Below are 11,781 nucleotides of genomic sequence, written 5' to 3' on the forward strand. Positions count from 1 at the left end.
ATCAAATGTAATATGTCAGAATAAACAGTATTCATAAAACATATGATCCACAGGACATCATACAATATCCATAAATAATAGGGAGCAGGTGCTGATGTCATAAGTCACATGACAATACCAACATGGCTGATGTAGTATGTCTGGATTTTATATATTACATGCATACTTGTTCAAGACTATCTCAATTCATACGAATTTGTATGAGCGAGTAAAAGGTGGCTATTTTGTACAAATTCATATGACCTTACTCGTACAAATTCGTATGATTTGTCTAAACCCCAGTGATGGGTAGGTTTAGGGGCGGGGTCAGAGGGGATTCATACTGTATGAATCGGGCAACTCGCAAAATATGAAGCCTATGATTTAGCAAAAATCTTACTTATTCATACGAGTGAGGTCGGATTAATTCGTACTAATTAGCCACCTCATAAAATACGTACAAATTGCCGTGGGATCGGGTTGGTTAATTCTTAAAGGAGAACTCCTGCGAACAATGAACCTTTGGTCTAATAAAACATCGGTACATAGTCAACCGTTCTCTGAGATTTGTTTTCATGATAATCGAATCTAAAGAGTTTTATCTCTAAAAACTGTTTAGCGTATAATGCTAGTAATGGGGGCATTGACTAAGTAAAAAGAAATCGCTGGTTTATACCACCAAAAAGGCTCAAAATAGCCCCACACTAACACAGTAACATAATGAGGCTCCATACATGCAAAACGAAGCATTGAGAACTGTGTAAGTGTACAGACCGTTTAATAAGAAGATACTTTATGAAGACAGTTCACTTCGCGTATACAGACAGGAGCCATCTTAAAAAATAGTCTCGATAAGTCAAACCACGAACTTGGTGCTGAGTGATCTGAACTGTATGAAGTTCAGCGAACTTCTGAACTGTATGAACGGCGTTCAGGGATCGACTTATCGAGACTATTTTTTAAGATGGCTCCTGCCTGTATACGCGAAGTGAACTGTCTACAGTCTTCATAAAGTATCTTCTTATTAAACGGTCTGTACACTTACAAAGTTCTCAATGCTTTGTTTTGCATGTATGGACCCTCATTATGTTACTGTGTGAGTGTGAGGCTATTTTGAGCCTTGTTAGTGGTATAAACTAGCGATTTCTTTTTACTTACTCAATGCCCCCATTACTAGCATTATACGCTAAACAGTTTTTAGAGATAAAACTCTTTACATTCGATTATCAAGAAAACAAAACTCAGAGAACGATTGACTAGGTACCGATGTTTTATTAGACCAAATGTTCATTGTTCGCCGGAGTTCGCCTTTAAATGCAGCACATACAGTACTTTGACATTGTGTGATTTCATTGTGTGAGCGCTACAAAAAAGCCTCTTTTAAGTCAGCTGCGGATTCTGTGAAATGAAATGTCGACACTCTTCCCATCACCTGAACTATGCGTTGAAGTGTGCTGACATTCAAAGCATACATGCACAGCATCTTAATGCTCCACACTTTCACGTCTGCATAATCACCAGCACAGCCTGCAGGTGCAGTAAATGACCTCTGCCTGTCTTCACTGGTACATTTGTGTTTAACAGGCAAAACAAAGTTAGACTGATGATGTCTTTTTCATTCTAATTGACTGCGGCATTCAATTCACATCGCTGGTGAGTCCATTTAAATAATTTGGTTTGTGGCATTTCTAGTCTACCAGCAAACCAGACAAGTTGTATTGTAACAAACATACATTTATTAGGCGCATACCAAAGTTGCTCAGCAAATAGAGCGGGTGTCTAGGCTGGGGTGTACTGCCATGGAAGTGATCCTGAGGAGTTTTTGTCGCTTCTTGTGAAGGATCTTTTCAGTATGCACGCCCAGTTTTCTGACCCTGCACTACTTCTCATTCTTATGCCTCACTTTCACACATTTTCTTGGCGTTTATCAGCCAGTGGCTGCAGGGGCCACAGTTGTAGCAGTCTCTCAAGTCTGCATGCAAATAGGCAGAGGAGAAGGGGAACTGATTGGATTTCTGTTAACCTCCTCTCTATTCACATCACACGACCCATGAACTCTTGCCTCACTCTGTCCTGAGTAATACAAGCTTTAAAAATCAGGAAAAAAAATGTACAATATTTACAGAAACTTTTCACTTTATAGTTGGTGTGCTTATCCCTGCTGTAAGATTTAGCTGCGTCGTCAACACATGTACCCCCCTCAGAGGTTTTAGCCGCCTGCTGTAGAATTACTGCTTCCAGACGTTGTTTCTGTAGGCGCCTTTTCCACCTCCACAAACAGATGCCTCTTTGTCAGACCAGAGAGACTTAGAAGCCAGTCAGATGAAAGTGATCCTTGGAGAGCACATGTTAGTACTCTTGAAATGCCTCAAACACTGCTGACACTCTTAAACAAGTGAACAGTGCTAATGAAGAGGGACAGCTCCACGGGATTTGTCCTCGCTGGTTTTCATTTCCAACACTTTACCACATTCAACAAATGTCTTTTCTGTTTCACATCATCCAGAGCTTTAGAGGAAGAAGAGGTTCAATCCAGTCAAGGGGCTTTTTTTCTCTCTCTTTCATAAAAGTTTAGTTTAGGACAACAAGGCTCTATAGCATTATCGCTTTGGATCAATACTACATTTTTTTTTTTTTAGCATTTTGATTGCATTGATCGCAAAATTCAGTATATAATTTCCATCTCATTTACATAATTTGTGTGAAATAACATGCCCATATATCCAGAGGGAGACAGTGATCAGATTATTCTAAATATAAACTATATTTAATCAGAATGTTTATTCCCATCTGTATTTGTAAATAAATTATACCAGGGTGTCCGCGGGGTTTTAAAAAGTATTAAAAAGTGATAAATCAAAATTGTCAAATTTAAGGCCATTAAAAGTGTTAAATGTAGTTTTAGAGGTATTATTTTTTTAAAATTAGGTATTATTTTTTTTCAGACTATCAGATGTCCTATTTTGTGTTTGCGTTAGTCCGAATAAATATGGGCTTTAGCTTATCTGGGCACAATCAAAGATCTTTCATCTCTGTCTATGTTTGATGCTGACGTCATATTCAGTGGCTGGACGATATGACGATATATAGAGGCTATATAACCCTGATATAAGTGATCACCGGGATTTAGACCTACCTATATTGTATTTATATAAAGCGTTCACAGGCAAATTTGCTTTAGCCTATTTAGATCTATATATTGCTTTTATTTGCTTTTATTGAAATCAGGCCAACATAAATGTCAGGCGACATGATTGCTGGCTGCATGTCAATATCCTGGATCACTGGATCTTTAGTAAGTTGTTAGGAGTCCAACATTTAGTTTAAATTTATGAAATTGTTAGTTTTAGTCGCATTTCTGTTTAATAGTTTCCCCTATTTAATCCAGTCACGCAACAGATCTTTTGCCACTCAGTTAGGTTGAGGGGGGTTGTACCGGCGGGAAAGTGATGTCAATGCATTCCCTCTATTGTTTGGTGTGTAAAAAAAACCATCAATGTCAACTGGATGGGAGCTAATGCACTTCGGTCGCAAATGCAATCCACTAAACATAAAAATGGAATGCGTGCTCTAAATCTATTCATTGTTGTATGTTATAAATGTCAAAATCTGTGTAATAGAAAGGTCGCTGGTTAACACTTGCAATTCAGTGTCGTGATGGTTTTAAAAAAAAATATGAAAGTAATTAAAAAGGTATTAAAAAGTAGTAAATTAAACTTAAGGATTACTGTATGAAGAGTTCAGATGCAAAAGCCTCTAAGTGCCATTTGAAATTTTCTTCTAAAATGACCATTTTTATCAAGCTTGTACGTATATTTAAGTTCAGTAATTTCACTTTAATGACAATTAATAGGAAATCTTCATTTCCATTTAAGTGAAATTACTGAACTTAAATATACAAGCTTGATAAAAATTATCATTTTAGAAGAAAATTTCAATTGGCACTTAGAAGCTTTTGCATCTGAACTCTTCGTATATACCCTGTATACATTAAGAGCCTGGCTGCTGGATTGTTGGATGTCTCTGGTTATGACTTTTCTTTCCAGCCTATAAAAATTAGACTGAACAGAGTTAAAAAGTTACAATGTCAAATTAAGGACAGCCTTAACTGCATTAACATACTTAATTAGGTCAATTTATTATAACAAGTTTACATGCTGCTACTCCTTCAGATAAAGTAAAAAAAAAAAGAAAGACAAATTTTAATCAACTAAATTTATGGTGCTATAAAAAGTAAAGGCAAGAAACGTGTTATAGGCAGTAACTGGTTCTTGGTACACGATGAAGAACAAACCACAGAATATTAAAAATGGACAAACAAAGCCATTGTTGAAAATACAATACATTTCTAATGTGGTCAAGACATCCCTGAGGCTTTAGGTTTTTAGTTTTACATACCCTTACCGCAATTGTTTCTCTCTCAGAATTCATATGCTTTTGCCAGTTCAGCTAAAAACGAGATGAAAAATGTGTTTCCAGGATGAGCCCTTCTGTCAATATGATTATTATGGATGTGTCATTGTCCTGGAACGGCTCTGTCTTGAACTCTGCATGACTGCTATTATATGACGATACAATTATGATGGTGGAACCTAATATAATGGTGGAAAATTCATCAATGTCACCTACTAACCAACAGATCTCATTCCATATTCTAATCAAAATATGTAAATTAAATTTACTGGCTCACTGATTTCAGCATCACCTGTCATAGATATAGAAGCCACTGCTAGATGACAGAACAATTGGCTATTTCCATGCATGAGTAACATTATCGCTGAATTGTCTCTAACAAACACCACAAAGACCTGCATGTGCACTTCTTGGTCATTTAACGTATTATAAGTACATTTCACAGAGTTTACAGAGGAAGAACAACTTGATTATTTTATCAAACAGAAGCTGAACCTCAAGTGGAGTACCTTTTGGTCTCGGACATCACACCGCACAGCTTTAAAGTGACATGGACAGCTCCGGAGGGCGTCTTTGATACATTCATCCTCAAAGTCGTCGATTCTAATGGACTGGGCCAACCCCACCAGATTAGTGTATCTGGAGACAAGCGAACAAAGGAAGTGACAGGTCTCAATGAAGATATGGAGTATGAAATTGAGCTCTTTGGGGTCATTTTGGAACGGAATTTCCAGCCCATTTTGGCTGTAGCTCAAACAGGTATTGGATTTTTAAGAGACGCTGGTCTCCACTAACTCTTTTTCGTTCTTTTCTGCTGCTCTGTTAACTAGTAGATTGGTTTGGTCAAAACATTATAACATGAAAATGGAAACTTTCAAAATCCCATATTTAACAAAATAACTCATTATTTACTTAATATGTTACATTAATGACACATTCATCCAAGTCTTCTCTCATTCATCACCAGTCTTACTAAGTGATCTAGGGTTTTATTTACAAACCAAGAGTCAAGACCAACTATTTTGTGCATTTTCCTTTGTTTTATCCCTGTCTCTGGCAATCTTCCTTTATACTAGCGAGCTTCATTTTCCACTTGTGTGTGATGCTGACATGTCACACGTGTCTCTGTACTGGGGGCAAGTTAATCTTCTTGCATCTGTCACGTGAGATTCTGAGGTCCATCACTGAGAAATAGCTTTAAGGCCTGGGCCTTTGTCTGTGTCCTTTCTCTGTAGCCGCACAGTTGGTTGTCCTCATGTCTTGAATGTTCACTTTCATGCATCTATTTGTTCAGCAGGATAAGAAGTTTCTTCACACGCACTGCACTGTATTTTAGTTTTTTTAGTCTGAAATTACTTGTTTTGGGAAAAGGTTTTATGTTAACTCCTATTTGTATTTTTTTTAACAATTCAATCTTGTTGTGCTTCCTATGTGTGCAATTTCTACAAAGGTCTAGGTACACCCAAGGGAATTCGCTTTTCTGGCGTGACTGATACATCGGCTACTGTTCACTGGACTATGCCCCGTACCCATGTAGACAGCTACCGGGTTACCTATGTACCCGTTCAGGGTGGTAAGTAACATGTAGTCATTATCGATTCAGTACTGTTACTTTATAATTATATGCATTACTATTCAAAGGTTTGGAGTTGGATCAATTTATTACAATTTTAAATAACTGGTCTGGTTAATATTATTTGAAAATATTTTACATTTTAATTTATTTCCGTGGTAGCAAAGCTGAATTTCAAGCAGCCAGGTCTTCAGTGTCACATGATCTTTCACAAATCATACTAATATGCTGATTGATTGTTGAAAACAAATAGTACTGTTTAATATTTTTGTGGAAACAGTGATGCTCTTTCAAGATTCTTTGCTCAATAGAAAGTTCAAAACAGCATTTAAATGAAATAGAACATTTGGAATATATTGCACAAGTCGAGGAGGAAATTCTCTACTTTGACTGCCTTCTTGGCATAATAAGTTGATTTCATTCAAGAGATGTCCCCCTAAAGTCCCATATTGTCCTTTTAGCCTCTCAGTGTTCTGTGCAGGTTTTTAGATCAGGCCGTCTTCAGTTATGTGAATCTATCAGTGCCAAACATCAATCAAGCCAAACTGTTTTATCCATCAGCAGAGTATTCTTGCATGTAACCATGCCATTCAATCACACAACGCTGCCCTCTAGTGACGATAGCTATTAATTCCAGTGTTATGTCTCCCCCTGCAGGCAGCCCTATGACACTGAGGGTAGATGGAGGAGAGTCTCAAGCCATGCTGCCCAATCTGACCCCTGGAGTGACATACCAGGTCACTGTTATCGCTGTGAAGGGCTTGGAGGAGAGTGAACCAGGATCTGACAGGGTCACGACAGGTACGTCTCCCTCTAGTGTTGTATTTTTAAATAATTAATAATTGATTAAATCCTTTTGTAATGTTTTAGCACCTCATATTTATTGCTACTGTAGATTAGACTGGTTTGTTGTTGACCTCTACTGTATAGTAAGCCTATTAGTTGTGTTTTGCTTTCCTGTCTGGCAGAAGCCTAGTAATTGACTCCAAGTTAAGTTTGCTTCTCTCATGTGTGTATCTGTTGGTCCTCAGCCCTGGATAAACCACGCGGTCTGACAGCAGTCAACATCACCGACACCGAAGCCCTGCTGCTGTGGCAGCCGTCCATCGCTACTGTGGACGGATATGTCATCACTTACAGCTCAGACAGTGGTAACTCAGTTCAGACTGTCATTTATTCATTCTTGCTTCAGGCATTAGACTAAAACAAGAGCAGTGAGTCTCAGATGTGTGTTTTGTTCTTTGTCAGTGGCTCCAGTGATGGAAAGGGTGTCTGGGAACACTGTGGAGTTTGAGATGAGCTCCCTCACACCCGCCACCTTATACACCGTTAAAGTCTATGCAGTCCGAGAGGCAGCCAAGAGTGCTGCAACCACAACAGAGTTCACCACGGGTAAGGTGAACGCTCACTCACCCGTGCACACAAACACCATGAGACATCTGTATGTACACAATAAATATATATTTTATTGGTGTAAAGTGAAACAGCACAGGTTCTGACATACAGTATCTTCCTACTGGTTCATGAGAATATCCCAACTTTTATTTGGAAGTGTTTTATTTTCATTTAGTAACCATTGCAATATTTGAATATTTTACTCATCAATGATAGTTTTAAAAGTAGTACTTCATATTTTTATGATGGAATTTGAACGTCTTGGTTTGGGAAAATGAATCTATACATAATCTACATGTGACCTTCATAACAAAACCCACAAAATACCACAATAAAACATGTTAGTTTTAATAAATATCAACCCTTCAGATATAAGTGCCCAAAATGTAAAGGTGTGTTGTGTAATATTTAGGAGGATCTGTTGCCAGAAATGCAATACCATATACATAACTAAGTTTTCAGTGGTGTATAAAGACCTTACTTAATGAACCGTAATGCTTTTATTACCTTAGAATGAGACATTTATATATACATACATATACCGCGGGTCCCCTTACACGTTAAGTGGCCATTTTTCGCCGACATGTTTCTACATGTTGTTCTTCGTGCAAAGAAGCTAGCCAAAGTCAGCAAATAAAACACTGACATGATGATGAACAAGTAACAATAATATTTGCAATAACATATAGTTTTAGTGAATAATTAAGTAAACGTAATTTCTCAATATAACTTTGTAAACAAACCTTAACTTGCTAATTTCTGCTGTCTCAGACGACATCTCTTCCTGTCGGCCACAGTAACTTCTGTTGGTTGCACTTCGCAACCTCACCACTAGATGCCGCTAAAATTACACAGTGCACATTTAAGATTCATCCACACACATTGTCAGCAGCATCAAGAAGAGATCATCCCATAAAATCTTAATACGACAATGCCAGGGGGGGATGGCAAATTATCAGTAAATACTAATTTTTATTACATTAACCAAGTGCCTTCTGTCACAGATGTTGATGCCCCTCAGAATCTGGCTGCTAGTAATATTCAAACAGAGACTGCCATGTTGACATGGAAGCCACCAAGAGCAGACATCAGCGGGTATATCCTCAGCTTTGAGTCGGCTGATGGCATGGTCAAGGTGAGTGAACCGCACAAATACATTTATTTGGGCCTTAAAACTCAACGGTGCCTTCTACATGGACTGTCCAATGCTTCTGTACTGATAGTTGTATGTGCTTGGTTTTCTTCTCTTGGCTCAGGAGGTTGTCCTAAGCCCCACAGCAACATATTACAGCATGTCTCAGCTGACTGCCTCCACAGAATACACAGTCAAATTGCAGGCCATTGCTGGGCCAAAGAGAAGCAGGATCATTTCTACTGTCTTCACCACCAGTGAGCCAATACATTTATGTTACAGCTTCACTGCATTATTATGGAATCTTAATTGTGAAGGTGTTGAATAAATAAACTTGCCCTTGGTCAAACTCTTTTCACAGTTGGAGTGCTGTACAAGCATCCTAAAGACTGCTCCCAGGCTCTGTTGAATGGAGACACAGCCTCAGGCTTGTACACTATTTATCTGCGTGGAGATGAGAGTCAGCCCCTGCAGGTCTACTGCGATATGACCACTGATGGAGGTGGCTGGATTGTGAGTAATTCTTCCTCAAATTACTTAGCTGTTATAATCTTAAAGAGTTTTTTTAATAGGATAGTTTGCTCAAAAATGATAACATTTACTTACCCATATGACATACCAAATGCTCCAATGAAAGTAATGAGGGTAAATAAATGATGATTGAATTTGAATTTTCAAGTGAATTTTCATTTAAAGTCTCCTGAAACACAGAGAGAGTCATTGTTAATATCGAGGTACCTCCACGCAGGTGTTTGTGAGACGGCAGAGCGGTAAAGTGGAGTTTTTCAGAAACTGGAAGAACTACACTGCAGGCTTTGGTGACCTGAACGATGAATTCTGGCTGGGTATGTTTATATCTGTGCAGACATGACACATTGCTAATATTGAGTATAGAAGCCCAGAGGTTTTATGATTTGGTGAAATTGAATCAATTTGGATTACTGATTCCATTGGCTGAATCTGCAGGTCTCTCTAACCTCCACAAGATCACCTCCTCTGGGCAGTATGAGCTGCGTGTGGACCTCAGAGATAAGGGAGAGTCTGCATATGCACAATATGACAAGTTTTCAATCTCCGAACCACGCAGTCGCTACAAAGTCCATGTTGGAGGATACAGCGGCACTGCAGGTAAAGTATTTCACCTCTCTCGACTTCTCTCTATATATTTCTGGTCAGAATTATTTGTCCCCTTGGTAAATATGATAAAAGATGCCTGTAAAAAATTAATCTGCATTGTTTATCCTCTTGATATTTTATTTTAAAAAATGAAAAAAATTCTAATCTTTTATTGAAGTAAAACAATTGAAAGTGGGGGGGAAATCACATTATAAAATAAATGTTTTTCTTCAAAACAAATTGGGAACAATTATTTGCTCCCAGATTTAAAACAAAACAGATGTATTTATTTATAATATTGTGAAGTATTAATACAATTAAAAATATGTTTTTGATTTTAATATATTTTAAAAATATAATTTATTCCTGTGATGACAAAGCTGAATTTACAGCAGCCAGTCTTCGGTGTCACATGATCCGTTGATGCTGATTTGGAGTTTCTCATTATTATCAAATTTGAAAAGAGGTGGTGAACAGCTTTTGAACAGTATTGTGCGTCTGTGTGTGTGTATAGTATACATAAATTATGTTCATAAGGTAAACATACAACTTGATCATAGTTGTTTTAAAATCTGACTGATTTTGTGATGATGCTGTTTTAAAGGTGACTCAATGACGTACCACCACAGCCGTCCATTCTCAACTTACGATCATGACAATGATATAGCTGTCACCAACTGTGCGTTGTCTTATAAGGGGGCTTTCTGGTATAAAAACTGTCATCGAGTCAATATAATGGGCCGATACGGAGACAACAGTCACAGCAAGGTACACATTTCAAATCTGCATTTTTTACTTTCCATACAGTAGAGGCAGGCTGACATATTTGTTTGAGCTCCCTGTGAGAGAATTATGTGAATATGAAAGAGATATATACTGTCAAGATAATTTGATTTTTTTTTTTTTCTCCAGGGTGTAAACTGGTTCCACTGGAAGGGTCATGAGCACTCCATCGAGTTTGCAGAGATGAAGATCAGGCCTGCCAACTTCAGGAACTTTGAGGGAAGGAGAAAGCGATCATAAACCAGTGCGCTCCGGCTCCAACCAACCTACCCTCCTCTGCTGCCCATTCTCCCCTTGTTCCTCCTGAATCATCTCATCCCCTTCATCTACCAAAGCCACTGCCAGGAGCCCAGTCTGCTCTCTACACTCTCCTACTCATGGAGAACAAGAACAAAAAAAAAGGTCTTCAAAGCTAAAAGTCCATACACAGTTGTGTGTGTACCACTTCTGTTCAACAGTAAACCAATAGACTCATAGTGAAGTGTTTAACATTACACACTGTGCCTGTACATCATGAGCACACCAAAGACAGACACTCAGTAACATCTAGATAATACAATGCTGATGGAGGGGAGATTTTGAGTTTGGCTTGGTGCTTTCCAGTTAAAAAAATCTATATTATTTTTCTGTATATCACATACAGTTACAGTGGAGAGAGTTGAATGTTTGTGTGTGGTATTTTATTTAATGTTGTTGGAGCCTCTTCCCTAGGCTGTGGTTAGCCTCAAGAATACTTTATCCTTTAACTTCTCAATTAGGATGAGAAGTTTAATGGCACATGATAATTCAGCATTTAATATGCAAGACTGCATAACAATATCTAGTGGGGAGGCTCAGAGATTTTTTTCATCTCTTTCTAGCCTGTGTGTGATAAATCTAAGTACCCATGCTCGCTCTCTCTCTCACAACTCATACTCATCAGTTATGAAGTCAAGTGGCACGTTTCTGGAACTGGCATCTTTACAGTACTGCTAAGTGTTCATTTATATGCACCTTTTGTCGTGTTTCCTGTACCCTATAACTATATTGGCATTCAGTCACAAAGCATAAGATAATATCCTCTAAAAGATTTAAATGAAACAAAGGTTAAGGCAGGACCTATGTTCAATCTTTGGATTAAGTGATACTTTGATTGCCAGTAATGGCCAGGTTATTGAAATTATTGTAAACATAGTCTTATATGAAAGTTCTGTTTGCAGAAAGAATTAATATACAAAACAAGTCTTCGTGTTTGCCCCTACCCTGCTATCGACTAAACCACTGACCCATACGATACCTGTGTAAATTATGTTTCGTTTTGGTATTTGAATATTTTTGTTTGTTTGTTTGTTTATTAAATGGGTGTACAACAGGTGTTTCTCTTACAATAAAACAGATTTTGTTTAATAAA

At 37.9% G+C, this 11,781-nt stretch overlaps 1 protein-coding gene across 4 annotated transcripts in view; it reads left to right on the plus strand.

The window, feature by feature from the left end:
- Positions 1 to 11,781, plus strand: part of tncb (tenascin Cb) — a 66,764-nt gene extending 54,983 nt beyond the window's left edge. For 3 of the 4 annotated variants that reach the window (XM_089130340.1, XM_039659482.2, XM_039659481.2), the window contains 12 exons: positions 4,879 to 5,151; positions 5,843 to 5,965; positions 6,623 to 6,766; positions 6,997 to 7,116; positions 7,214 to 7,357; positions 8,365 to 8,495; positions 8,617 to 8,749; positions 8,854 to 9,005; positions 9,241 to 9,337; positions 9,459 to 9,620; positions 10,213 to 10,376; positions 10,521 to 11,781. In XM_089130340.1, coding sequence (XP_088986466.1) covers positions 4,879 to 5,151; positions 5,843 to 5,965; positions 6,623 to 6,766; positions 6,997 to 7,116; positions 7,214 to 7,357; positions 8,365 to 8,495; positions 8,617 to 8,749; positions 8,854 to 9,005; positions 9,241 to 9,337; positions 9,459 to 9,620; positions 10,213 to 10,376; positions 10,521 to 10,631 — 1,754 coding nt within the window. In that variant the 3' untranslated portion in view covers positions 10,632 to 11,781. The remainder of the gene's footprint in view (positions 1 to 4,878; positions 5,152 to 5,842; positions 5,966 to 6,622; positions 6,767 to 6,996; positions 7,117 to 7,213; positions 7,358 to 8,364; positions 8,496 to 8,616; positions 8,750 to 8,853; positions 9,006 to 9,240; positions 9,338 to 9,458; positions 9,621 to 10,212; positions 10,377 to 10,520) is intronic. The other variant, XM_039659483.2, reaches the window with a different exon arrangement.

This window comes from Pimephales promelas, chromosome 4 (assembly GCF_988280905.1).
Source record: "Pimephales promelas chromosome 4, fPimPro1.hap1.1, whole genome shotgun sequence".
Classification (NCBI taxonomy): domain Eukaryota; kingdom Metazoa; phylum Chordata; class Actinopteri; order Cypriniformes; family Leuciscidae; genus Pimephales; species Pimephales promelas.